Source organism: Lampetra planeri, chromosome 5 (assembly GCF_965212315.1).
Source record: "Lampetra planeri chromosome 5, kcLamPlan1.2.h2, whole genome shotgun sequence".
Lineage (NCBI taxonomy): Eukaryota > Metazoa > Chordata > Hyperoartia > Petromyzontiformes > Petromyzontidae > Lampetra > Lampetra planeri.
In genome coordinates, this window is record NC_136111.1 from 17,427,691 (window position 1) to 17,454,228 (window position 26,538).

Genomic DNA, 26,538 nt, shown 5'->3' on the forward strand with positions numbered 1-26,538 from the left:
CACCCCCCCCCCAAAGTTATTGCTGGCGAACGAGACAGCAAAGCAGATGATGGACACGTGTACATGATGTACACGTGTCCAGGTGCAGTAGGTGTTACCCATGTATGTGCACAGGCGTATACGTACAAGTGTACGCGTACAGGCCCACATACATGTACACCACAGGACGTGTCACACGTGTACATGACGATTTACTGTTATATGCACATGCAATGCACATGTATGCGCAGTTAACGTAGACGACTGCATACATGACTACACGTGAACGTGTACAGGTGCAGTATACACCTGTGCATACATTTACGTGAGCCACGTGTAATACACATGTTCACATCTCACAAAGTTGTACTAGCACAGGTGAACATGCGATACATGCACATGTGTACAGGGATACATGTGTGTGCGTTACACTTTTATACGTCCAGGCACGCACATATGTACAGATGTGAACGTTGCACATATGCGCATGAATGCGTGTACACGTGTGCGTATTGCACGCCTCGAATAACCTATGTGGGGTGACACGTGCACATGTGCTGTGCCGTTCATGCTAAGGGTGTACGTGTTACTGGAATGTGTGCGCGTGTAATTGGCATGTGTTCCACACATGCACGTGCAGGTGTACGTGTTATACACATGCGTGTACATGCACGCGCATACAATGTGTTATTTACATGTACGTACGTGTAGGTATAAGAGGTGCGACCGCTGCGTGTACCCGTGGGTACACGCACTGGCTTATGCATTGATGCACACTTGCTTGCACAAGCAAGTGTGCATCAAATTTCAATTAAAATCAGAAAAGTTACCAAATAATAAACCGATGATACCACCTCCATCTCAACCACCGCTCCCCATCGCCGCCTCCAACTCCACCAACACCTCCTGCACCTGCACGACCTCCACCACCTTTACGACCTCCTCCTCTATCACAACCTCCTCCAACCTCACCACCGCCAACAACCTCCTACCGCCACCGCATCACAAGTCATCGATGAGCTTCTCCCCGTTCTCCTCCGTCCCGTCGTCGGCCATCATCCCGGCCCCGTCGTCCTGGCCTCCTCCTTCACCCCCCTCCTCGTCGTCGCCACCTCTGTTGTCCTCCTCCTCGTCGTCGTCGTCGCCGTCGTCCTCGTCGTCGTGGCGACGGCGGTGGTGGCCGGTCTCGGCGTAGGGCCCTTGCGACTCGTAGCTGAGCATGGTGCGCGCCAGGTCCACCTCGATGGGGAACACGTCCGCCTCCTTGAGCACCGCGTTGCAGTCGTCATGGTAGCGCGACATCGCCGACACGAAGCGCTGCAGCTGGAACACGATGTCTTGCACTGCGGAGACACGAGCGTGAAGACGTGGGGATGAGCACAGGGGGACACGTGGATACGGGGACACCATGGATAGGGATGAACACAGAGGCATGGAGATACGAGGACACCAGGGATAGGGATGAGCGCAGGAACACATGGATACAGGGACACAAGGGATGGAGATGAGCACGAGGCATGCGAGGGTTAGTGCGGTGACACGGGGGCAAGCGTCTGGAAATGGGTGCGCGTGGACAAGGTGAGAATCCTGTGGATGACCAGAAACCCGGGGGTCACAGGGGTGAGTGTGGGAACACAGGGAGGACAGCAGAAAGCTGGGTGCAGGGCCAAGGTTCACATCCGCTGTGAGCAGCGATCCCCACGAACTCACATGGCCCCTCTTTGGCCTAGAGGCAGGTCACCTCTGCCCCTCCTCTACATCCTCACCCCCTATGACTCTCCCTACAGACACCCACGCACATCTTTAAAATCCGAGCCTCGTGGAATCGTGTCTTGGGTAACAAATTCAGAGTGAGTGGCTCCGCGGTGCGTGCGTGTGCACGTTCGATTACGTGCACCCACGCGCTGTGGTAGCGGTCAGTGTGGCGCGTGTGTACAGTTCGTTTGTGGTGTGGTCGTGTTTAGTGCGGCGTGCGTGTGTGGATACAAGTGGTATTGTAGTAGGCGAAACATTGTGTATGTGTGTGTGCATGCAAGTGGTGTGTGTGGTGTGGGGAGCGGTAGTGTCGCGGTTAGCGTGCTGTGCTACGAAGCGGCGATTATCTGAACCGGCCATGGACCTTCCCTAGGTCGACTCAGCCTCAAATGACGACCTGGTGTTGTGTGTAAACATCGCCACTAGGGAGACAAAGGCGGCCAGACGTGGTGTTGGCCACCTACCGCCTCGTGTGCTGTGCCGGCCTTCATAGGTGCTCGCTACAAGCACTTTCCCCAACAGTTTATTAGGGCTATACGGGGGATCTTTGCTTTTGGTGTGTGGTAGTGGTTAGTGCAGTGTATGGATGTACAGTATAAAGGTGTAGAGTGTAGTAGTGTTTTGAGCAGCAGCAGCACAACAAAGTTGGAATAAATTCCTGGCCATAACGGCCATCATCGCTGGCATATGCCACCTGAATATGTCCAGATGCTCCCTTAGATTAACTTGGCCTATAACGAGCATCTGGAGCGATCATTATTATCGACAATGGGGAGAGAGAAGGCAGCCACAGATGTGTGGTGCTGCCCACACCACCCCCACCACGAGCGCTGTGCGCTTATCCCAGCGGCTTAAATGCTACACAAGGCGTCTATGCCTTTGTCTGCATGTACACACACGTGTGCGCGCACGTGTGTGTGCGCATGTGCACGCGTGCGTTTAATGCGTTTTCATAGCGAGGAGGCGGCAGACGCAGCATAAAACGTCCCATCGCTCCATTAGCCGCTTGGAAAATATCACCGACATTGATCTACAAGACGATTAAATATGCGCACGTACACACGCACAGATGTATGTGCATGCGCACACACACATGCACTTACACAAACAGGTCCTCCGTATAGCCTTTCACGGTCTGCTGGGGGCAAGTGCTGTTAGCGAGCACCTATGAGGGCTGGCACAGTGCACAAGGGGGTGGTGTGAACCAGCACCACTCCCGGCGCCTTTGTCTCCCTCGTGGAAATATTCATACGCAGCACCAGGTACTCATTTAAGGCCAAGTCGACCTCGGGATGGCCCAGGACTGGTTCACATAATCGGCACTGGTGTTGGCCACTGAGTGGGTGATTGAACTCGGGTTTGCTGGCGAGGTTCCTAGTGGAGTGCAGCGCGCTAACCGCTTTGCCACCGCTCCACCATAAAAAAGAGATCCCCCGTATAGTCTTAACAGGCTGTTGGGGCAAGTGCTGATAGCAAACACCTATAAAGGCTGGCACAGTACATGAGTGGGTGGGTGGCCAGTATCACGCCCATCTTTGTCTCATCAGTAGCGATGTTTACACACCGCACCAGGTACTGAGGCGACCTAGGGGAGGCCCAGGACTACTTCAGATAATTGTTACTGGCAGGAATTGAACCCGGGTCGCCGGCTTTGTAGTGCAGCGCGCCGACTCGACAATACATGCATACACATGCATGGATGCACGTACACAAGCACCCATGCACGTACACACATACACACACTCCAATAACGCAGAGGGTACACGAGCCAAGAGGACCTCTGCCCGAGGTCGTTGAGGACGTTTGGAAGCCGACATCTCTACCGTGAGACTCTACGCGCCACAGGGCACACGGAACCCTTACAAACACACCACACACACAACACAGCATCTACATGCCAGCACATAGCACGACCCGGAACAACAGAGCACGACGGCAAGATGTGACCTGCCCAGCGAAATTCAGCAGCGTATCTTAAACTTTGAGCTGACAAAGAGGTTTGGGAAATTTATTGGGGGGGGGGGAATATTACACCTCTTATTGGATAAATAATAATCCCACTCATGACGAAGACAGATATCCACGCCTCCAAAATGTGTATTTTCTTTAAGAAAAAGAAACTTTATCAGTACGTCTTCGGATCGGAAGACGTACACCAAGGATCTCACAAGGCTATGCGGGGAGCGTGTGGCACAGTTTGGTGGCAGGTATCATAGACTGCGGTCATGTCGCCATGGTTCTCTGCGGTGAGTACAATGTCCTTAAAAACAATGGTGCTACATCTCTCTAAATAAAATTAACGCTAATCGCTTGCGTGTCCCGAGATTCAGCGGTGTGAACGGGACCCCACCCTGGAATTTGTAGACGTCTCGGAATGGGAAAGGGTTAAGGTGCAGGAATGACAACAAGAAGAATAAATATTTGTGTTTGTAAAGTGAGTGGGGGGCATTTGCCAGGCCGTCTACTATTTAATTTTTTTTTTACTTTTTACCAGGTAAGGCCCACTGAGCTATATATAACTCTTTTTCAGAGGCGACCTGGCCACAAATGATATCTGAACGAAGTGGCTTATCATCACGTGAACATTTATAGTAGCCAAATACTGTGGAGGGAAAAAGCGGAGGACCAGGAGAAAAATCCACCTGAGCACAGGGAGAGAGACATGCAAACTCCAAATATAGAGGCGTCAGGGTCAGAGTCAAACCCACAACCTTCTGTATAGCAGGCAAGATAGTGAACATCTCGCCACTGTGGTCTACTTAGCAACCCAACGAGCATCCTTCACCAGTTTTGATTGCGATTTTTTTTATAGAAACGTTGAATATTTAATGACGATACCTTGTAATTCACTGTAACGGTCTCCTCGTGTTGAAAATGTTTATGCTGGGCTTGGCACCATGTGGTGCATTACCTTACTTGGACACCCCTCCACCCCCTCTGTCTGCTGGAGGCACCCCGGTAATCCCTGGCTGGAACCACCATGACCAAAGTTTGTGATTGAATTCACTAAATAGTTTTTTTGTTCAATGTTTACCATCTCGTCCATACTGTTGTCTGATCTCTGATCTGTTTGTCCAATCAATGATAGTAGCGCTAACACTTACCATTCAATGTGCATATAATTTCCATTAATTCTAAGTAATCAATTCTCTCACTCACAATTCAATGCGCTTATCGTGAGCGTGTAAATCGATGCGTCATTGCACGCCCACTCACGACCCCTTTGCTCTGGACTAATTGTCGCTACTCCTGCGCTCCCCCAGATGTGACCCCCAGCGGTGACCCCCAGCGGCGACCCCCAGCGGCGACCCCCAGTGGTGACCCCCAGCGGTGACCCCCAGCGGTGACCCCCAGCGGCGACCCCCAGCGGCGACCCCCAGTGGTGACCCCCAGCGGAGACCCCCACAAGTGACCCCCAGCGGTGACCCCCACAAGTGACCCCCAGTGGAGACCCCCAGCGGTGACCCCCAGCGGTGACCCCCAGTGGTGACCCCCAGCGGTGACCCCCAGCGGTGACCCCACCGGCGACCCCCAGCGGAGACCCCCACAAGTGACCCCCAGCTGTGACCCCCAGCGGCGACCCCCAGCGGAGACCCCCACAAGTGACCCCCACAAGTGACCCCCAGCGGAGACCCCCACAAGTGACCCCCAGTGGTGACCCCCAGTGGTGACCCCTCACCATGCTTCTGGTCCAGCAGCTCGATCTTCTCCATCACGTCCTTGCGCAGTTTGGCGAAGCGAGCGCGCGCATCCTGGCGGCAGCGCAGGATGAGCCGGTACTCGTAGTTACCGGTGCCCACACGGTACAGCGGCTCCTGCAAGGCCTGAGCAGCAGTAACAACAACAACAACCATCACCACGACGACCATTACAATACCACCACTACCACTGTTATGATACCATCAATATTACCATTACAATACCACTACCACCACCGTTACAATACCACCACTACCATCATTATAACACCACAACTGCCACCGTTGTAATACTACCACTACTAGAGTCACAATTACAAATACCACCATACAACACCACCACTGCAACTACTATAATGCTACTAGAGTGGCTCGTACATGGCCTGAGTAACAACAACTATTATCACAACCACAACAATTACAAATATAACCATCTCTAAAACTACAACCACCACAATATTACAAATGCAACATACAGTGCCTAAACAGCAATTACCATATCGATCACGACACCAGAACAAATCACAATGTACAGCTCCCGTCACTCCCACTGCTTGATGAAGGCATCCACATGACGTGTATGTTTATGCTGGGTTTGGCACCATGTGGTTGTTTGACCATACTTCACCACGCTGCTCAATGCGAGTTGGTGAATGGGCGAGGTGGGGGGGGAGGGACACAGGACCGGCTTAGATATCACTCGCCTTTTAATGTTAGCCATGACCTAGAATCAAACTCGCATCGCTGGGTTGATAATGCAGGAAGGCAGCCACTGCACCACTGCTCCACCCCAATAATAATCATTATGGCCTTTTAATTTATCCAACATCCGGTCTGGTACATGGGCTCCTAGCTCAAATATCAGTCGCTACCAATTACCGCGTTCTTAATGCAGTAGGTGTGCTAACCACTGCTCTCCCCACTACTCTACTGCCCACCATTATAAACCAAAACATTAAACTATAGCATTTTCCGAAGTACATCATTATCATCATCAGCAGCAATCTACACTGCAGCATTGGCAGCACTGGCAGCAAGGGCAACACTGGCATCACTTGCAGCACAGGCAAGGGCAGCACTGGCAGGCACAGAGGCGGTACAGGTAGCAGCACAGGCATTACAGTGTGTGCAGGTAGCACAGGCAGCACGCGCCGCCCCTCTCACCGCGTAGCTGTATTCCTCGTCATCCATCTCCTTCACCTTGAGGCAGTACGACTGTGGGGAGAGGGGGAGGGGCGACAGTTGAGTCGGGGTGCGGGGTGACTGGGTTCACGATGCTGCTACGTGTGTGCCGAAACACACGGGCGTGGCGAGCATTCTGGCACGCACGCGCACACGTATACCAGCACACATACACACACGAATACTAGCACAGTGTCACACAGACACACGCACATACGCATTGCAGTACAGGCACAAAGACGATTTTACAAACACATGTGCAGGCACGCAAACACACAGATGTAAACACACGCATGCAATCATGTGCTGCAGGCACACAAAGACATCGCAGACCCGTGCACTGGCATGCATGCATGCATGCGCATATGTTAGGTGATGCACATACACACATTCAAACATAGACATGCACAAAGATCCCTCGTATAACCTTCACAGACTGTTGGGGCATGTGATGTTAGCGAGCACCTATTAAGGGCCACACAGACGACACACGCGCACTCGGATGCACACGCGCACACGGACGACACACGAGACACGCGTGTATTCACGCAGCCACCGCCCCCGCACGGCACGTCTCACTCAGGGCGGCAGCGCCGGCGCGATTAAACATTAACGAACATGGCCCGGAGCCCACTCGAACATTCCATCTATAGTATTATTCAGGCCCTCGGTAGTTTCACTCTCATTCATGCGCATTCTCTGATAGTCGTCGTCATCATCATCATCATAATAATCGTCGGCTACCATCAATCCACTGCTGGGTGAAGGCCCTACCCCACACCGTCGCCATCTTCCGTGGTGCCGCGGTGCGGCGATCCGCCTGGCGGGCGCGCATGCAACCAATTTCATTGCTCCACCTCCAAAGCGAACGCATTCGTGGGGCGTGTTCCTTCCCTTGGCTGCCTCTGTCATTTACTTCAACCATCGGTCCCCGTCCCTTTGAGCAACGTATCCTGCCCAAGCCACTTGTCTTTATTAATGGTTAACATGCTGTCAAGCCGACTTGCATTTGTTCTCATATTATTGTATAATGCGGCCCGAGCGATGTTGTGCTCATTGCCCTTGACTCACAATCAGTTCACATCCTATTCAGGGATTGACCAATGCCATGATAAAATGAGTACCACTTTGCGAAGCCAAAAGTGTCATTTGTTTTTCTCTCGTCGATTCTCAACACTCTCATTTAACAGGCTGCTGAATTAGAGATGAAGCTCTATTGCTCCTGATCCACAGCAAGTCACCGAATAATCACAAGGATGGCGTTGGTCGTTACACCCACACCATAACAGCGCGCACTGCCAACACAATGCACTGCCACCAAGGCGGGACATCATCATCATCACAATCCATGGGTAGATAGCCCATGGGTGTCCACTGCACATGTCGTCATTTGTTTCCACTTTCCTGTCTTGTGCCAATATACTCAAGTACTGCACATATTTCTGGCATCAATCTCTTATGATATCGCCGTCAAGCCATTATCTGCAAGGTCTTCCACTAGACTTGCAGTTTTCGTGACTGCAAGGATCCATACTCTTGGTTCTTTCGGTAAAGTCACGTAGGTAGACAAAATAAAATAAAACAAAACACGACGTTTCGGGTACTTGTGTTACACGTTTCGGGCACTTGCGTTGCTCCCGAAACGTCGTGTTTTATTTTATTTTATTTTCTCTACCTACGTGACTTTACCGAAAGAACCACTATAGGTCTTCCACTCTTTTCGCTTCTTTCCATTTTTCCTAATGCACTTTTCATTTTCCTTTTGTTGTCCATCCAATGTATGTGTCCAAATAGAAGGCGCCACACAGCGCTCAAATTTGAGTCCCGGTTAAAAACCAGCACTGACTCCACACACTGCAGGCACGTGCACGACATGCCGGCCATACTCACCAGGTACTCAAACTTGGTGTCGGCGTACTTCCTGATGGTCAGCTTCGTGTCGGGCACGGCCTTGTTGAGGTACGTGTTGAGGTCACTGAGCATCTATAGAGACAAATGGGCCTCAGTTTAGCCTGAGAGACTGCAGGACTAAGCGCGGTTAGCGAGCACCTGTTTAAGGCTTGCATGGGAGCATGAGACAGTAGTGTGGCCAGCACCAATGCATGTCCAAATGCCTTTAATCTGCAGAGTGTTGATGTTCACACTGTCCTGGGTTACCCATGGATGGTCCGGTTGGCTCAGGACAGGCTCAGTAATGGCCTGTAAATTAAGTTGTGTATCAAGAGTATTGGAATTGAACCTAGGTGGCCGGAATCATATCGCAATGTAAGCCACCGCACAGCCGGACACAAGGCCCAAGCGTCTCTCTGCTCAAATACAAGTGGGGTGGTGCACGTCACTGTTGGGGAGTTCCGAGCCACTGGAGGGAATTCCACATTCCGTTTGGATTTATAATTTTTTTGTTCAAACTGATGATGGATAGCCCAGCTGTATGAGCTGGAAACGTTCATGATCGTGGCGGGAACATGTTAATAACTCACCCTGGATTGACTCAACTGCATCGTGACCATCATCAGCACCCCTATTTCTATAATCATCATTATAGTAATGCTTGAACCTTGAAGAGAGGTTCCTCAGTGGTGGGACTGCTCGTACACCAACGGCTAAGGGTGGGGGCGTACCGGCTTCACGGTCTTCAGCAGCCGCACGCCAAACTTTTCGATGCTGCGATGGGCTTCGGCGAACTTCACGAACGCCTCGCTGGCGGCAGGCTGAGGCTCCCGCACCCCGATCACGGAGAAGACGTCGCCAAACGCTGGACGCACGCGCGCGCGCACAGGTCCCCAGTGTATCATTAACAGACTGTTGGGGCAAGTGCTGCAAAGCGAGCAGCACCTATGAAGGCCGGCACTGAACACGGGTTGGTGTCATGGACAGTAACCAACTCATTTCTTTAGAATTGCTTTTTGTGTTTAGTTTGTTTTCCTTCCCCCGCACCTTCGATTAGCACAGTTGGTTACGTACAGTGCAAAAGAAGTTCAACTTACATACATACATCACGCCCGGACGCCTTTGTCTCCCCCAACGCTGGTGTTTACACACTGCAGCAAATACTCAACTTAATGTTCAGTCGACCTCAGGGAGGCTCAAAACTGGTCTAGAAATCCATCACGGGTAGTGGCCGTGAGCGGGAATTGAACTTGGGTCGCTGGGTTTGTAGCGCAGTGCGCTAACCACTACAAGAACGCTCTCCACATGCACACGAACACATGTGCAAACACATATACACACAGTAAACACACACACATACATGCACACTAATACTTATACACAGGAAACACACACGTGCAGACATATACACAGTAATCACATGCACACATACACAGTGTTAACAAAACAAAGACCCCCGTATCGCCTTAACAGACTGTTGGGGCGAGTGCTGTTAGCGAGCACCTATTAAGGCCGGAACGGCACACGAGGGGGTGGGTGGCCAGCAACCACACCCAGCCGCCTTTGTCTCCACAGTGCCGATGTTTACACACCGCACCAGGTACTCATTTGAGGCTGAGTCGACCTAGGGGAGGCCCAGGACCTTTACAGATAATCGTCACTGGTGTTGGCCATGAGTGGGAATCGAACTCTGGTCGCTGGGTTAGTAGCGCAGCACACAAACTGCTACACCACTGTGTGTGAACACACGCACATGCGCTGTTACATAGCTGGAATGCACGCACATGCTGTCAACTTGGCTTGTAACAATTTACCTCTTCCATGATTCACTGGCATTGCCCGGTTGCCCATCTGTCCGTCGGGTTCATTGGTGAGGGGTCACATGAACCCATTTACAAACCACATGCGTTCCCTGGAAAGCATCGATTGATTTACGTGCAATTCGATGCATGTATTTTCTGGGCTTTAGAATTCATGTAGAATTAACAAACCTTTGCATCGGTACACCGAAAAGCATCCTGTGACTAAGTGATACTCTCCCGGGTAAACCATCAACGTTTCTATCTGCTCAAAATGACCAAACGGGCGGTGGTCATATCCTCCGGCAGGCCTGGCCGAGTGAAGCAAATCCCACATTTCCCAACATTCCCATTGGTGAGGGCAGTCTCTCTTAGAGAACAACCATAGTCGACATTATCTCACAGTGGCACCCGTTTTATCCACCTAAAAGAGGGAAGGTAGGGCACGTTGGCCAACTGCTGCGACTGCTGCTACTGCTATGAATGTCAATTCGCACGGACCTGAAAATTTGGTATGCGCACACGCGCTTAAGATGAGACACGCAGACAAAATAAATGTCGCATCACGCTCCCCGAAATCCCGCCGCCCTGACCGTTGAGCTGCGCAAAATGTCACCCCGCTTCACGTCGAATTCCCACCGATGGCCACGCGCACCTCTTCCTCCTCCCCTCGTTCTATTTTTACCCACGATCGATCGGCAACGCCGACGCTCTCTCCACTGGGCCGCGGGGGAACGCCGAGGATGATGGCGGTGGGGGCTGGGGGAGGCTTTCACCTCCTACAAAACTGGGCCAAGAGAATTGCCTGGGGGGTGGGGGCAGATTGGGGAGCCTGCAAAAAGGATTTGTGTCAGATTTGGCCCGAGACCAAATCACACTGAATGTGGTCGAGTTTGTCCGATATTTTTTGCGGATAAGCAGGAATTGAAGATGGTTAGCACTTGGATAGGAGACTGCCTGAACATATCAGGTATTGTAGACTTGGCGCTACGAGGTGAGCTGAAGATGGCAATAAAGTAATGGATTTTTTAATGGATTTTTGAATCCATCTGTGCAGAATTTTGAGTGCCACTCCCTTGTATGCACGTGCTTTCTCAGTGTACTCCCGTTATCGTCTGACACGCAGAACATAATCATCGCAATTTAGCAGGAGCCTCCTGAAAGAGTCTAGGTTTTCCCGAGTAAATAATATTGTAGGACTCACACAACCGCGGATGGATATTGATGACGGGCCGACTCCAAACCAGTATTTGAACTTGCGACCTTCACTGTCTTGCAAAGGCACAAGCCATGTGCATGAAACAATCTTGTCCCTCCATCTCTGCAGTGGTCATCCTTTAGGGCATGTTTCATCCTTTTGCTGCCATTTCAACACCAGCTGCACCCACTGGGCACCCTCACTCAAACCGATATCCTGTCCGAGCCTCTGTAACTGTTCTATCTTTCTGTCTCCCATTGTAATCCCCAAGCATGTACCTCTCTCCACGCTTTGCTGCACACTTTCCAACCTTTAAAAAGAGGTGGGGGGGGGGGGCGAAACCCATTCGACTCGGCCGCACGGTGCGTCTGGACACGTCCTCTGCGGCGTGACCGATCGCTCGGCAGATGCCAGCAGCGAAAGCGCAAGTCGGGGCTCGCCAAGATGGCCGCATGTTCCCAAGCTCGGCCAGAATATATGACAAAATCCGGAGAGACGGATGAACCGCTGAAACCCGCGCGCGTCAGAGACGACGACGATGTCGTCTGCGAGCATTTCATGACCGCCCTTTAAGTTCTTGACAACGGGCGAGATAAAGTGTTGCGTGCGGATTTCGTTCCTGGGGGGGGGGGGGGTCGGAGGACATGAAAGACACCTCGGTGGCGACGAGAGCTTCTGTAATCGGCTCAGCGGAGGACGAGCGGCGATCGCGGCGCCGAGCGAGCGGTCACGCTCGTGACGCCCGGCTCGTAATAACTCGGTGGAGAGATGTTAACTCCCTCGCCTGGTATATTTTGGAGTTTGGATGTTCTCCCCGTGGCCGCGTGTATTTTTCTCCAGGTCCTTTGGTTTCTCCCTCCACATTTAAAAACATGCGTTTAAGAGTATTTGGCCGCTATAAACTCCCACGTGATGATAAACCACTTCGTTAAGCTATCATTTGTGGCCAGGTCATCTCTGAAAGAGAGCTATATAGCTCAGTGGGCCTTACCTGGTATAATAAAAATAGTTTAAGAGTTTAGTTTAGTTTTAACTTGCCGCCGAGAAGAAGTCTTGCTCGCGGCTCTAGCAAGCGGAGGCGGATTGGCCAGGACCGTGTGGACGGTGTCACGGAGCGATGCGCCAACCTCCGCCTTGCGATCCCGATGAGAAGCGGAAACGAAATTTGCCGCGAGTGCTTGTGCGAGTGCGCGCATGCACGTGCACGCGTCCGCTCGGCGGCTTGTGACGGACGGGACCTCACGCGACAGCATTAAGAGGATGAATTTGGAAAAGTAATCGACCTATTATTACGGATTACCATAAACATAACGATTCGTTGGTTAAGAGTCGATGATTAAATTCACGACACGTGTAGTAATTCGAGCACACAAAATTATGTTTGTTTACTATGCACGCAACGCTTATAGTTTTGTAACCACGTCACCGAGGTTATATTACACGACGCTTTTACATGCAGCGATCTGGTTTGAGTGCAAACAACGCAACTAGATTCCACCATGCCACACCACGGTCATTTCCATACTTGCCACATGTAAAAAATAAATAATGCATTCACGAATTCAAGCTTGACGATTGCACACAGCACGCACACACGCCATAAAAATTCATCGATCTGTAGTGGGGCGCGCTCTCACTACTACTTTGTTCATTCGTCTTCTACGTGCCTCAGGCTTGCTGCTGCTGCTCCTGCAGCTCGAGATCGTAGGGTCTATGGGCCAGAGTGGACATTGATGGAACCTGGTACATGGTAAAAACTTTCCTAGTACAGCCGTGAATTTTTTACACGGCCGATGAAAGTGAGTTGTGAAAAACCATTTTAAAAGAAATTAGTATATTTTGGAACACGTTTTTAATAACTGAAGGGTTTGTAGGGTACTCGGCAGCTACTAAAATTGGTCATTCGAATTCTTTTTTTTATTAACCAGCACTGCCCACACATCTGTGCAGGACACATATCTGAGATGGAGACTGGGGGGGGTAGGTGGGGAGGCAGTGACGTTGCTGACGCACTAAATCGGCTCAACGCTGCGGGTGACTTCATCATGCAAATGTGCGCGGTGATGTCACGGCCGTGCAATTGCCCGCCGACACCCCAGCCAGCAAAACCTTTTCTTACAAAGCACTGATTTGCCTCGCTTTATGCAGGCTCGGCTTATGTGATTTTGAGTAAACGAAGGACAATGAAAGCAAATAATTCGTTTTTACAAACTGAATCTGAATGGGCTCTCACCTGTAACATACAGGGACAAAGGAATTAGTCATTTATTTGCCAAGGCTAAAGTGAATCTCACTTGGCTAAAGCACAACGATTAAAATGAACTCCGTGTCGGGGGTAAATCTCAAAGGGATCTCACGTGGCTAAATGCGAGACAATGGGGCAAAATTAATTGTTGCCAAGGGAATCTCGCTCGTACTCTAACCTGGATAAATGGCAACTGAAGGAAGTGAAGCCGAACTTATTAAGAAACAGCGAATAAACAAAGTGGTTTCACCCGGAACAAAGGGCAAGTGGAGTACAGTGAATTTCCCAAAGAGAAAGTGAATCTCAAAGGGGCTCTCACACCTGGGTTCGAGGAGGGACAACGGAATTATTTGAGCTGCTTTTCTGCCCAGTGAATGTTGGCGATCGCTGAACCACACCACCCCCCCCCCCTACCTCGAGGGGACACGTCCTCTTATTTCTCAGTGGCTGCACTGTCTGAATGTTAGTGCCGCGGGGCAGGCGAACGAACGGCCAGATTATATGGACAGATGCGACAGCATAAACCATACTGAACTATTTTATTTACCAGCGATGTAGCTCTTTTTCAGAAGTGACCTGGCCACGAATGATAGCTCAACGAAGAGGCTCATCATGTGACAATGTATAGCAGTAAAATATAATCTAAATGCACGTGATCACGGGGAGAACATGCAAACTTCAAATATGCAGGTAGTTAGGGTCGGGATCGAATCCACGACCTCCTCCATACCACAACCTCCTCCCGACTAGGGCATATACGAAAAAAAAAAGTACGCACACGGACATGTACACACAGACGCACACTTCATCACCAATACAAACATTCCCCGTATAACCATAACAGGCTGTTGGGGCAAGTGCTGTGTTAGCGAGCAGCAAGGTCACAAACACATACACACCCATACGAACACACTGAGATGCACACACACATTCGTACACACTGCCACGAATACAAACACATACACACATGCGCGAACGCACAGACCGCACACGTGAGCGCACACTGTTGCGTACGCACAAACTCACATTTATGAGTCTGTGAGAGCTCAAAGAAGGCTTTCAGCAGCCTCTTGGTGTGCTCCATCAGGCCTGCAAACAAAAAAGCCATTCACAATTAAAAAGGGGGACCCGGCCAAATGCCAATGTTCTTTCATAAAGTGTAGCACAAATGGACGTGCGTGCACGCACGATTGTAGGCGCGCACACACACAATGCCGCACTGATTAATGTGCAATTGTACAAGCGGGACTGTTACAACCAATAGATATTGGGATTTAGGTAAACTACCAAAGTATTCAGGCAAACAGGAGCCAATGTTTCGCCCGGCTGGCCTTTAAATAAATCAAGGCGAGGGACACAAGATTGGCAAACACGCATAGTATAGCTCGGTATTTTATGACAAGTAGGGGCCTGTTTTAAAGATAAATCAACTTAATGGAGTGCACTATTTGTTTGCAATGCAGAATGAGTGCGGGTGTGTGCAGGTGTGTTCACATCTAGGTGTGTGCGGGTATGTGCAGGTGTGTGTGTTCACACACCAGCGGGCGTTCGACACTTCACGTGGCCTCAAGGTGCACATGGCCTGGCACAAGCGTCGTGGTGACGTCACCGCCACTGAGTGGCGAATGGCGGTTGTTGTTGTTGTTCACACACCAGAGGTGGAGCTGTGGTTACTGCAAACCCAGTGACCAGAGTTCAATTCCCACTCACTACTGATACAAGTGGCGATTATCTGAACTGGTCGTGGGCCTCCCCTAGGTCGATTCAGCCTTACACGAGTTGCGTAAACCTCAGCATCGGGGGCGACAACAAAGGCGGCCGCAAATGGTGCTGCCTACCCACCCCCTCATGTGCCATACTTGCCCTCCATAGGTGCTCGCAAACAGCACTTTCCCTAAGTCTGTTAAAGGCGATATGGGGAATCATTATCAGTGTTCACTTCTAAGTGTTTGCAGGTGTGTGTCCGCTAGAGTGAGCGAGTGATCACGAGTTTATCTGGTGGTGGCAGCAGTAGTGCAGTGGATCTAACACTACCTTAAATGAGCAAATGCACGTCTGTATGTTGAACTGTTTTCGCACCGTACGTAGCTAACCGTGTGAATCAGAGGTGCGGGAGTACAAACTAAATGCAAAAAGCAGTTCTGAAGAAATTTGTTTTTAATCTAAACACGGTGCGTGACATGCAAACATCGTAATCCAGGAGACAAAGGCGGCCAGGCATCCGGATGTGGTTCTGACCACACCACATCCTTATATGCAGTGCCAGCCTTTAATAGGTGCTCACTAACCACAAATGTGTCCAAAATCTACACGTGGGGAATCTTTGTATCTTGTGTGTATTCAATGCACGCTGGATGAGCATGTTATCTCACTGCAGGAGGCGTACAAGTGGGTGTGTGCCAGAGTGCGTTCATTACAGGGTGTGTACTGGTGTGCGCACAGGTGTACGTGCAGGTATTCAGACACATGCACACACCCCAGGGGGTCACAAAGTGCCTTTACCTTTGTACAGCTCAGCCGTGCGTTCCAGTTCATCCAGTTTTTTAACAAGGCCATCTGTGGGGGCACCATTAATTATCAGGCGAGCAGGGAGATGGAGTGATCGAGAGTGATGTGCGGTGAGGGGTAGACAGGTAAGGTGTGCGTGGGTGAGGTGTGTTGACGGAGCAAGGGAGGCAGGTAGCGGTGAGTGCAGGTGCGATGTGGTGAGAGGGAGAGAGAGAGGGAGAGAGAGAGAAGGGGTCCGCAGGGGACACAGATAATGAGGAGGCACTGCGCCCTCCCCCAAGCGGAATCCACTCTCCGCGTCCCGCAATGCGACGCCGGCACTGTGGATCCCCGTGGTCGCCAGGGATACAGCCACGTGGCACAGACTTACGGTAAGATGGTTCCTGCTAACTCACTACCCCAACCCCCTCCCGCCCCCCCCCCCCCCGTGGCCCAACCCGTAACTCCCGAGCAGCACAAAGCGGCCACTCTTCCAGCGCAGATCCCGGTAGTGTCTCTGTTGACCAGCGGCCGCCTTTCTGGCTGCCGGTGAATGCCGGCCGTTTTGGCAAGAGACGCTGGAGGCCGGGCAATTGTCTCGTCACCTACTCGCCCGCCCGTTTGCCCACCGACTCCACCCGGGCCGATTCTCGTTGGTACGATGGACAGATGCAAAGTATGTAAGGAAGCACGAACGAACAACCCTCATTAAAAATATGTAAATCAGCCTGAGCGGTTCTCACGTGGGCGCGCGTGCTGGGAGCGGCGAACCGACAGCCCGCATGACCTTCCAGCAACTCACGGCCACTCTCGCTACTTCGTTAATTCCCTCCTACGCACTTCAGGCTTGCCGCTGCTGCCGCTGTTGCCGCTGTAGATCATGAGAGTCCACGAACCGAAACAGACATTGCGAGAATCTGCAAGATGGAAAAACCCTTCTTATACAGAAGGGACTTCTTTACATGGCTAATAAAAGTGAACTGTGATAATCATTCTAAGCGAGTCGGGTTATCCTTATAATTTGAAATGTGGCAGCACATACCTGTGGGTCAGCGAGTATAATGCAAGTTGATGGATCATATACAGTACGCAGATTTACAAAAGTCCTACACACCCGCTAGGCTGCGAGGTGGACCAGAAGATGGCAGTACACCAAGCCTGTTTGTCTATGCATGTGAAGCGTTTTCTTCTCCCACATGCAAAAACACTCCTCAACAATTCAATGACAAACCCTAATGCAGCATCTTCCTGAAGAAAATGGAGACTCAGTGGGGCTTTCCTGGATAAATACAATGAGATCAAAACTATTATTACCGATTTCATTTTACAACATCCTTTTTTCTGTATCGCCTTGTCCTGGCCACCTCCCAGCCTAGTGTGTAGAGTCTTGCAACACACTGCAAACTCCGTCCGATCCACAAACCCCCACCCTCCAAATACAAAGATCCTCCGTATAGCCTAAACAGACATGCGCCTCACTGACAGCGCAAAACCTTCAACCCTCATGGACCTCTCATCATCATCCTCCGCAATGATCAATCCACTGCTGGATGAGGGCCTCCCCCCAAGCTGTCGCCATCTCTCGCGGTCACGGAGCTGCGCTCTCAGCCGAGTCGGATGAAGGACGCTCGCTCGAGCGTAGAAACGGCCGCTTCACTGTCGCCCCGATTAGCGCAGCGCACGTCGCTGCGGGGTCACGGGCGCCCATGGTCACACGCGAGGTCACCGCAGCCGCACGGACCCAATTACCCCGGACCCCGCGTGGGAAACCAAATCACCGTGGCAAGGGGCTCCGGCACAAACCGGCAGAAAAAACTGTAGCCCGGGCCGAACCCTGCTGCTCCAGGATTTAAGTTCTCACGTCTCTACTGAGGCAGCAGGAAAAGCCGAGGAGTTGCGAGTTCAGCTCTTTTTGTCTGGGGTCAACGCAGCACTTGACAATCAGCATTATCATCACCAACAGCTGCAGCAGCATAATCATCGGTCCTTTATAATTGATAGAATAAAGTTTGTACGACTTTTTGGGAAGTAGACAGTGGTTTTCTGAAGCAGAGAATGACCCCCCACCATGAGAATGTGGAATTTCCACCAAGATCGCGAACAGAGATGGGTGCTACCCCAGGATCATTTGAGCAGTGAGACGCCCAAGACTTGACTATTGTTAAGAGACATGCGACAGAATTGTAAAAATGGCAACACCTTTTACTTTAACAATGCCCCAAAACGTGCAGCAGAGTAGGTCATTTTAACTTCACGGGGAATATAAGGAGGCTCATAATGGCCGTGTCAGGCTGTAAATCCCCGGCTCCAACCAATATGTGGTTCTACCACAGTATCTCATGTGGCCAACTTATGATGGTCTCAGCACATTCACTTACAACCGTTTCACATAAATACACTTGTAATAAATTCGGTTTTCCTATGGGTAAGCAAAGCTCGCTTTGAGAAATGCATACAACCTGTATATTGGAAGACAGATACATGGTGAACCACTCTTCATACAGCACGAAAAAAGAGCGCTGTGCCCAGTGCTGGACAAGAGCAACCGAATGAAGAGGAGACTTCTATTGCGTTAGTTCTGCGGGCAACATGTTCCGGTGCTGTTCCCTGACATTGCACCCCTAAGTCGCCAGATGACTCGCAGCACTTCTCAAGTTTGTTGCTTTTGTCTCCTTACATGACACTGCTAGCACAAGTGCTACTCAACTGCCTACAGCTGATAAAAGAGTGAAAAATAATTCACCAGTAGCACACTGACAGTGGCTTCCACTTGAAACGTTGTCGGGGGTTTCCTTGTGTTTCGGATAAAATCAAAACATGCAAACCTAGGAGCGTGCTCTTTGTAAGCCAGCCAAGAATGTATAATCCCCAGGCAACCAATTTGCACTTAAGTGGGCTTAATTATAAAACAGCAGGAGGCACACGGGCAGTGCCAACACCCGGCTAACCAGCCCTAAAAAACCCACCCAAGCAGCTACATAAACCCACACCTGTAAGACCCATCACCTCACCCTGGTAGCCCCATCACCTCACCCTGATAGCTCAATCACCTCACCTGGTAGCCCCATAACCTCACCTGGTAGCCCCATCACCTCACCCTGGTAGCCCCATCACCTCACCCTGTAGCCCCATCACCTCACCCTGGTAGCCCCATCACCTCACCCTGTAGCCCCATCACCTCACCCTGGTAGCCCCATCACCTCACCCTGGCAGCCCCATCACCTCACCCTGGCAGCCCCATCATCTCACCCTGGTAGCTCCATCACCTCACCTGATAGCCCCATCACCTCACCCTGGTAGCCCCATCACCTCACCCTGGTAGCCCCATCATCTCACCCTGGTAGCCCCATCACCTCACCCTGTAGCCCCATCACCTCACCTGGTAGCCCCATCATCTCACCTGGTAGCCCCATCATCTCACCTGTAGCCCCATCATCTCACCTGGTAGCCCCATCACCTCACCTGGTAGCCCCATCATCTCACCTGGTAGCCCCATCACCTCACCTGGTAGCCCCATCATCTCACCTGGTAGCCCCATCATCTCACCTGGTAGCCCCATCACCTCACCCTGGTAGCCCCATCATCTCACCTGGTAGCCCCATCACCTCACCTGGTAGCCCCATCACCTCACCCTGGTAGCCCCATCATCTCACCTGGTAGCCCCATCACCTCACCTGGTAGCCCCATCATCTCACCTGGTAGCCCCATCATCTCACCTGGTAGCCCCATCACCTCACCTGGTAGCCCCATCATCTCACCTGGTAGCCCCATCACCTCACCTGGTAGCCCCATCATCTCACCTGGTAGCCCCATCATCTCACCTGGTAGCCCCATCACCTCACCCTGGTAGCCCCATCATCTCACCTGGTAGCCCCATCACCTCACCTGGTAGCCCCATCACCTCACCCTGGTAGCCCCATCACCTCACCTGGTAGCCCCATCACCTCACCTGGTAGCCCCATCACCTCACCTGGTAGCCCCATCATCTCACCTGGTAGCCCCATCATCTCACCTGGTAGCCCCATCACCTCACCTGGTAGCCCCATCATCTCACCCTGGTAGCTCCATCATCTCACCTGGTAGCCCCATCACCTCACCTGGTAGCCCCATCACCTCACCCTGGTAGCCCCATCATCTCACCCTGGTAGCCCCATCACCTCACCTGGTAGCCCCATCACCTCACCTGGTAGCCCCATCACCTCACCCTGGTAGCCCCATCATCTCACCCTGTAGCCCCATCACCTCACCCTGTAGCCCCATCACCTCACCCTGTAGCCCCATCACCTCACCCTTGTAGCCCCATCACCTCACCCTGTAGCCCCATCACCTCACCCTTGTAGCCCCATCACCTCACCCTGTAGCCCCATCACCTTACCCTTGTAGCCCCATCACCTCACCTGGTAGCCCCATCACCTCACCTGGTAGCCCCATCACCTCACCTGGTAGCCGCATCACCTCACCTGGTAGCCCCATCACCTCACCTGGTAGCCCCATCACCTCACGCTGTAGCCCCTTCACCTCACCCTGTAGCCCCATCACCTTAATAGCCCCATCACCTCACCCTGGTAGCCCCATCATCTCACCTGGTAGCCCCATCACCTCACCTGGTAGCCCCATCACCTCACCTCGCAGCCCCATCACTTCACCTGGTAGCCCCATCACCTCACCCTGGTAGCCCCATCACCTCACCTGGTAGCTCCATCACCTCACCTAGTAGCCCCATCACCTCACCCTGACAGCCCCATCACCTCACCTGGCAGCCCCATCATCTCAGCCTTGTAGCCGCATCATCTCACCCTCATAGTCCCATTATCTTACCCTGGTAGCCCCAACATTCTACCTACGAGGCTCCAACATCATGGACATGGACAAAGAAAATTGAACAAAAAACTGAAAAGTGCAAAGTGTTGAGAGATGCACCCTTGGAATTAGGCAAACAGAAAGAGAAACATGTGGATCAGAGAACATGTGGCAAACTGACCTGACAAGTGACCAATTGACCAACCAACAAATTAACTGACCAAGTGGTCAATTCACCGACCCACAGACTGACTGACCATCAGACTGAAAGATTGCCGGTCAACCAACTGACCGATCGATCGTGCAACCGGGAGTGGGGGGGTGGGGAGTATTGAGCATTCCAGTGAGGGGGGGGGGGGAGGGCTCTGCGATGGGCAGTGAAAATCCCGGCACCGATGCCGCCCTCCCTCCTCCCCGTGCAAAACCACCACGGCCACCGGTGCACCGGCACGCGAGGGTGCGGCGGCGGCTGCTCGGCACACGGTGGTGTGGCACCGTCGCCGCACCCTGCGCTGTTACCGTTGCACAGGATGGCGCGGCTGAGTCCCAGCGCGTCGGCCGTCGACGAGCTCATGCTCTCCACCAGACGGTGCTTCGCCTTCTTCATCACTGGGAGTGAGGTGGGGGTGGAGGACGCAAGCAGAGAGAACACAATCAGTGGTTGCGACACCAGCTGTGCGCACGTACAGTCCCTCTGCTGTGTCACCTGCTGCTGGGCGAGGGTCCCCGGTCATGTCGTGCGGGTTGTGGCAGTTAATTAACCAAACGTTGCCACGATGTTTGGTCAGCCGCTGTTGCTAAAGAGCGTGCGACTCACCCACAAAATATCACGGGTTCAAATCCAAGGTGGGCATTGGCTAAGCCCCTCTATCCCTCCGGGGTTTATTAATAAGAGGAGCACTTTGTGTTCAGTCTGCAGCTCCTGCCGAAAACTCGATGAGGCTTGACAATGGATGCTGCCTCAATGAGTGCTGCCCTCTTGCTCATTGGCGCAGGCAGACACCTCGACTTGGTTGTATATTGGTTTAACCCACAGGCTTTAACGACCAATATTATCCATAAGAGGTTTTTGGGTTATATCACGTAAATGTGTTGTGAAACCCACCACCACCTGAGTCCTGAGTGGTGTATATTAGTAACATGAATAAAACAATGGGTAGGAGCCAGTGGTCAGTGCGAGTTCCTGAGACCCACCAATGTCCATGGTCTTCCCTAGTTTGGGGTCGGCCTGTAGCTTATTGTAGTACATGGTCACTTCACCCTGCGATACAGACACACACACACATTCACAGATTAGTTTAATATACAGCAGGGGGCTGGTGCAAACAACTATTAAGGCTGGCATGGCACACGATCTGCAGATGTGGTGGTTCAAGACAACAACGTGCCCAGGTGGTCGTGCTCGTAGTGCGGTGTGCTAACTAATGCGTTGCACCTCTCGCCGGCATGCAAAGCATTCACCTAAGCGGTGGTGATGCCGCCGCCTAGTGGGCAACATCAAGCTACATTTCCATGCAGTTACATGCGCAATGCGATGCCCCAGCCCCAGAATCACCACAGGTAGAAAAACGTAGGAGTAGCTTTTGTCTCGAGAACAAAAAACATATAAATCATACAATTCGATTGGTGACCAATTGATTCACATTTACTGAGCAAACTTAACAAATCCGTCAGCCTAAACAACAGCCACCTCCATCCAGTTGCACCATTTTTTTACTCTGGCCAACAGCCTTGGGATCTGGCAAAAGGAAACAATGCAGAGGTGTGGTAGAATCTATGGTAGTGGCAGGAAACCTGCGGCCCGGAAGCTGCATTGCGTCCCATGGAGCCCCGCGTGGTGGCCTGGTCTAGGTGTGTCTAGGGTGATATGTGGGGGTCACAATTTGTGCACAAGCACAGTGTGATGCTTGCGGCCCACCGAGGTGAAGGAGGACTGCTCATGTGGCCTGGTCTCAGTGTCTCTAGGGTGATGTCTGGGGTCACATTTAGTGCACAAGAACGCTGTCAAGCTTGTGGCCCATTACTGATCTCGGAAAATGGACGTGACAACCTCTTGACCACAGCTTAAACGAAGAAGAGAAGCCATTTGACAGTAAATGTCACATCGCAAGACTGTGTGAGAGGCGGTGGTGGCTCAGGGAGGCTTTCATCCACCAGTGGATTAATAATGGCCGATGATAATGCTGATGACGTTCCTGTGCATTTAATAGAAAGACACGGACCTTCACAGCTTGAATCATCTTCGCCACCTCCACCTTAGTCTTGCCCTTCACCGATTTCCCATTCACTCCCACGATCTCGTCGCCAGCCATCAGCGTGCCGTCCTTCGCTGCCGGAGCATTGTCGAACACCTGGTCCGGCACACGGGCGGACAGGGGACAAGACGTAGGACGAGGTATGATTAGAGGCGTGCAACAAGATATATGGACAAAACAGCGGGATAAGACACGGTCAGAGACACGGGATGAGACACGGTCATGTACACGGGGACAAGACATGGTACGAAACACGAGATGAGGCACAAAGATTCAGAAAATATGACGATGCTTGATAAAGATGATGCAATGACGATGATTCAACTCATGAAGATGCGCGCAGTGGTGTGCGATTACAAATTCTTGGGAATAAACACTCAACGCATGGCTTTGACCAGACGGCCAAGCACACGCGAATTATGAGCAGCTATCGAAACAATACGTCCGATAAAATTACAATGGCCGATTGATTATCGACGATTAAGTCGAGCGCTCTAACCACAGCGCCAACCACCCCACCCACCGACACCACGCGCACCAACTTGAGTTTCTGCATTTGGGCCCGATTGAAATGAATGTGTGCATACTGTTATCGCAGAGAGTAAACAGTGAGCTCATCACGCGCAGCGTGGGCGAGTTTGTTAACGTGGCTGCCTGCAGCCCCCTCGGGCTCCCACCTGCACCACGTAGAGGCACGGGCAGAGCGGCGCGCCGCCGCCGATGCTGATGCCGATCATGTTCTGCGGGTCCTTCTGGATCACTACCTTCCCGGGAATGGTCGGGATGCCCCTGTGTGTGGAGAACAACAACAACCGTAATAATAAGGCTAACGCTGCGGACGGTGATGACGACGACATTTGTACATGCACAGTATTTAAAAAAAAATCTATTCACTGATGGATGAGAGCCCTCCCCATGCTCTGAGGGTCGTTGCCTTGCATTTCATTACCACGATGGTCGGTGTGGGTTGGTGAAGGCAAGGGGGTTAATATGTGGGAGCATAGAAGTGAAGTACAACCGTGGATGTTGCTGTACTGTTCTCTAATGCTCACAACATAGCCCCACAGCAGCCCAGAACACATGTCATGCATGGTGGTCTCCCATATTAGTAGAGTACTACGAGGCTCAACCTTGCTTAAGCGTCCGATGTGGAACGCAATCTGGCACACTTCGGTTGACGAGACCGTATGCTGAGATTCAGGGGGACCAAGATAAGGGGGACCAAGATAAAGGGGACCAAGATAAAGGGGACCAGTCCCTACAAAGAATCTGGGATCACGACCTTAACGGGACCACTCCCTCCTAGAAGGCCTCACGGACTAAAAAGACAACGGCCTCAGTCCCAATAGCAGCTCGGGTAACGTTCTGACCCCGCGCCCCGACTGGACATCTGTGAAAGTGAGCTTTATAGGTCATCGGATTCCTCCGGGATAAAAAAAAAACATTCTGATTCTGACATGGGGGGGGGGCAAGGAGGGTTCGGTCCATTTTTGACCGGTACCGACAGGGGCACCAAAACTCACGGGGGGTGGCGGCCCTTTAGGGGGACCAGAGACCGGGTGGGAGGGGAGATGGGGGGACCCAGAGACCGGGTGGGGGGGGGGGGTCCCAGAGACCGGGTGGGGGGGGGGGTCCCAGAGACCGGGTGGGGGGTCCCAGAGACCGGGTGGGGGGGGGGGTCCCAGAGACCGGGTGGGGGGGGGGGGTCCCAGAGACCGGGTGGGGGGGGGGGGTCCCAGAGACCGGGTGGGGGGGGGGGTCCCAGAGACCGGGTGGGGGGGGAGATGGGGGGACCCAGAGACCGGGTGGGGGGGGGGGTCCCAGAGACCGGGTGGGGGGGGGGGTCCCAGAGACCGGGTGGGGGTCCCAGAGACCGGGTGGGGGGGGGGGTCCCAGAGACCGGGTGGGGGGGGGGGGTCCCAGAGACCGGGTGGGGGGGGGGGGTCCCAGAGACCGGGTGGGGGGGGGGGTCCCAGAGACCGGGTGGGGGGGGGAGATGGGGGGACCCAGAGACCGGGTGGGGGGGGGGGTCCTAGAGACCGGGTGGGGGGGGGAGATGGGGGGACCCAGAAACCGGGTGGGGGGGGGGGGTCCCAGAGACCGGGTGGGGGGGGGGGGTCCCAGAGACCGGGTGGGGGGGGGAGATGGGGGGACCCAGAGACCGGGTGGGGGGGGGGGTCCCAGAGACCGGGTGGGGGGGGAGATGGGGGGACCCAGAGACCGGGTGGGGGGGGGGGGGACCCAGAGACCGGGTGGGGGGGGGGGTCCCAGAGACCGGGTGGGGGGGGGGGTCCCAGAGACCGGGTGGGGGGGGGGGATGAGGGTCCCCCCCGTGCATCCCTCTCGAGCCACTCACAGTTTATCCTCCTCATAGTCGAAGTCCATGTCGGCCGCCGCGACGCAACGGCTGCTGCTTCAGCGTCGGGTCGGCTTCAGGTCCGTCAGAGATTGCCGCGTCCTGCGTTGAAACCCCCCGAGTGAGTTCGGCGTCGAGGTCCCGTCCAGAGTCGGGGGGGTGCGGAGCTCCGGATTCGTGTCCCGTCCCAATGTCGGGGTCGGACTGGGCCTCGACGTTTTTGTTGTTGTCGTTGTTTCGCCTCCAAATCAACTCGTGTTCGAGATCGCCGTCAGTTCTCGGTGAGAAGCGGATCGTGTTCGGCAGCGCCGCCGCTACTCGACCTCGCGCCTGCGTTCTAGGATCCTCTTCGGGTTGTTCGGAACGAAGTCAGACGTTCCGGGCGAGCCCGTGTCCACTTCCGCTTCTCTCCACCTTCCCACCCGCCGTCGCCGCTCTGACACTTGACCCCTGACCCCGACCCGAAGCCTCTTGCCGATTGGTTACTGCCGAGGCGCGCGAGGCATTGTGGGAAAACATTGACACGCTCACCGGCCCCCACCCTGCCCCCCGCGTATGCCCCCACCCGCCCCCCGCCTCCCCCCCGCCCCTCCCCCCCCCCGCCCCCCCAACGCCCCTTCCCCCCGCCCCCCCGCCCACACCCGCCCCCACCAGCCCCCACCGCTCTGCCCTGCAGCGCCCCCACCCGGCACCACGTGGCGCGGCGGTTTCGGTGAAGTTCCACGTGGCATCTTCTTGGTTCTTTAGGTAAAGTCTTCAGACTCTGTCTTCTCGACAGACCCGTTCTCCACCTGAGGACGGCTGCTTGCGTTGTGGCCGAAACGTCGTGAGAATTATCTTATTATGTTTTATTTTTATTATTTTATTATTTCCATTCTACGTGACTTTACCGAA

The 26,538-nt window shown here is 53.0% G+C and overlaps 1 protein-coding gene across 1 annotated transcript; it reads right to left on the minus strand.

Moving 5' to 3' along the window:
* PICK1 (protein interacting with PRKCA 1) lies at window positions 1-26,108 on the minus strand. Its single transcript, XM_078594806.1, has 12 exons — window positions 25,645-26,108; window positions 23,966-24,077; window positions 23,256-23,384; window positions 22,228-22,294; window positions 21,553-21,642; window positions 16,249-16,302; window positions 14,773-14,835; window positions 9,236-9,369; window positions 8,505-8,597; window positions 6,597-6,647; window positions 5,414-5,558; window positions 1-1,322 (listed from the first exon to the last, which is right to left on the minus strand). The coding sequence occupies exons 1-12, from the start codon at window positions 25,671-25,673 to the stop codon at window positions 982-984; spliced, it is 1,308 nt and encodes a 435-aa protein (XP_078450932.1). The 5' UTR covers window positions 25,674-26,108; the 3' UTR covers window positions 1-981.
* Window positions 26,109-26,538: the final 430 nt, after the last annotated feature.

Excerpts from the sequence above, each read along its gene's own strand:
- PICK1 (XM_078594806.1), bottom strand. The coding sequence starts at position 25,673 with ATGGACTTCGACTATGAGGAGGATAAACT. Across the intron at positions 22,295-23,255 it reads AGATGATTCAAGCTGTGAAG|GGTGAAGTGACCATGTACTA; the intron begins GTCCGTGTCTTT and ends TCTGTATCGCAG. Across the intron at positions 5,559-6,596 it reads ACGAGGAATACAGCTACGCG|GCCTTGCAGGAGCCGCTGTA; the intron begins GTGAGAGGGGCG and ends ACTGCTGCTCAG.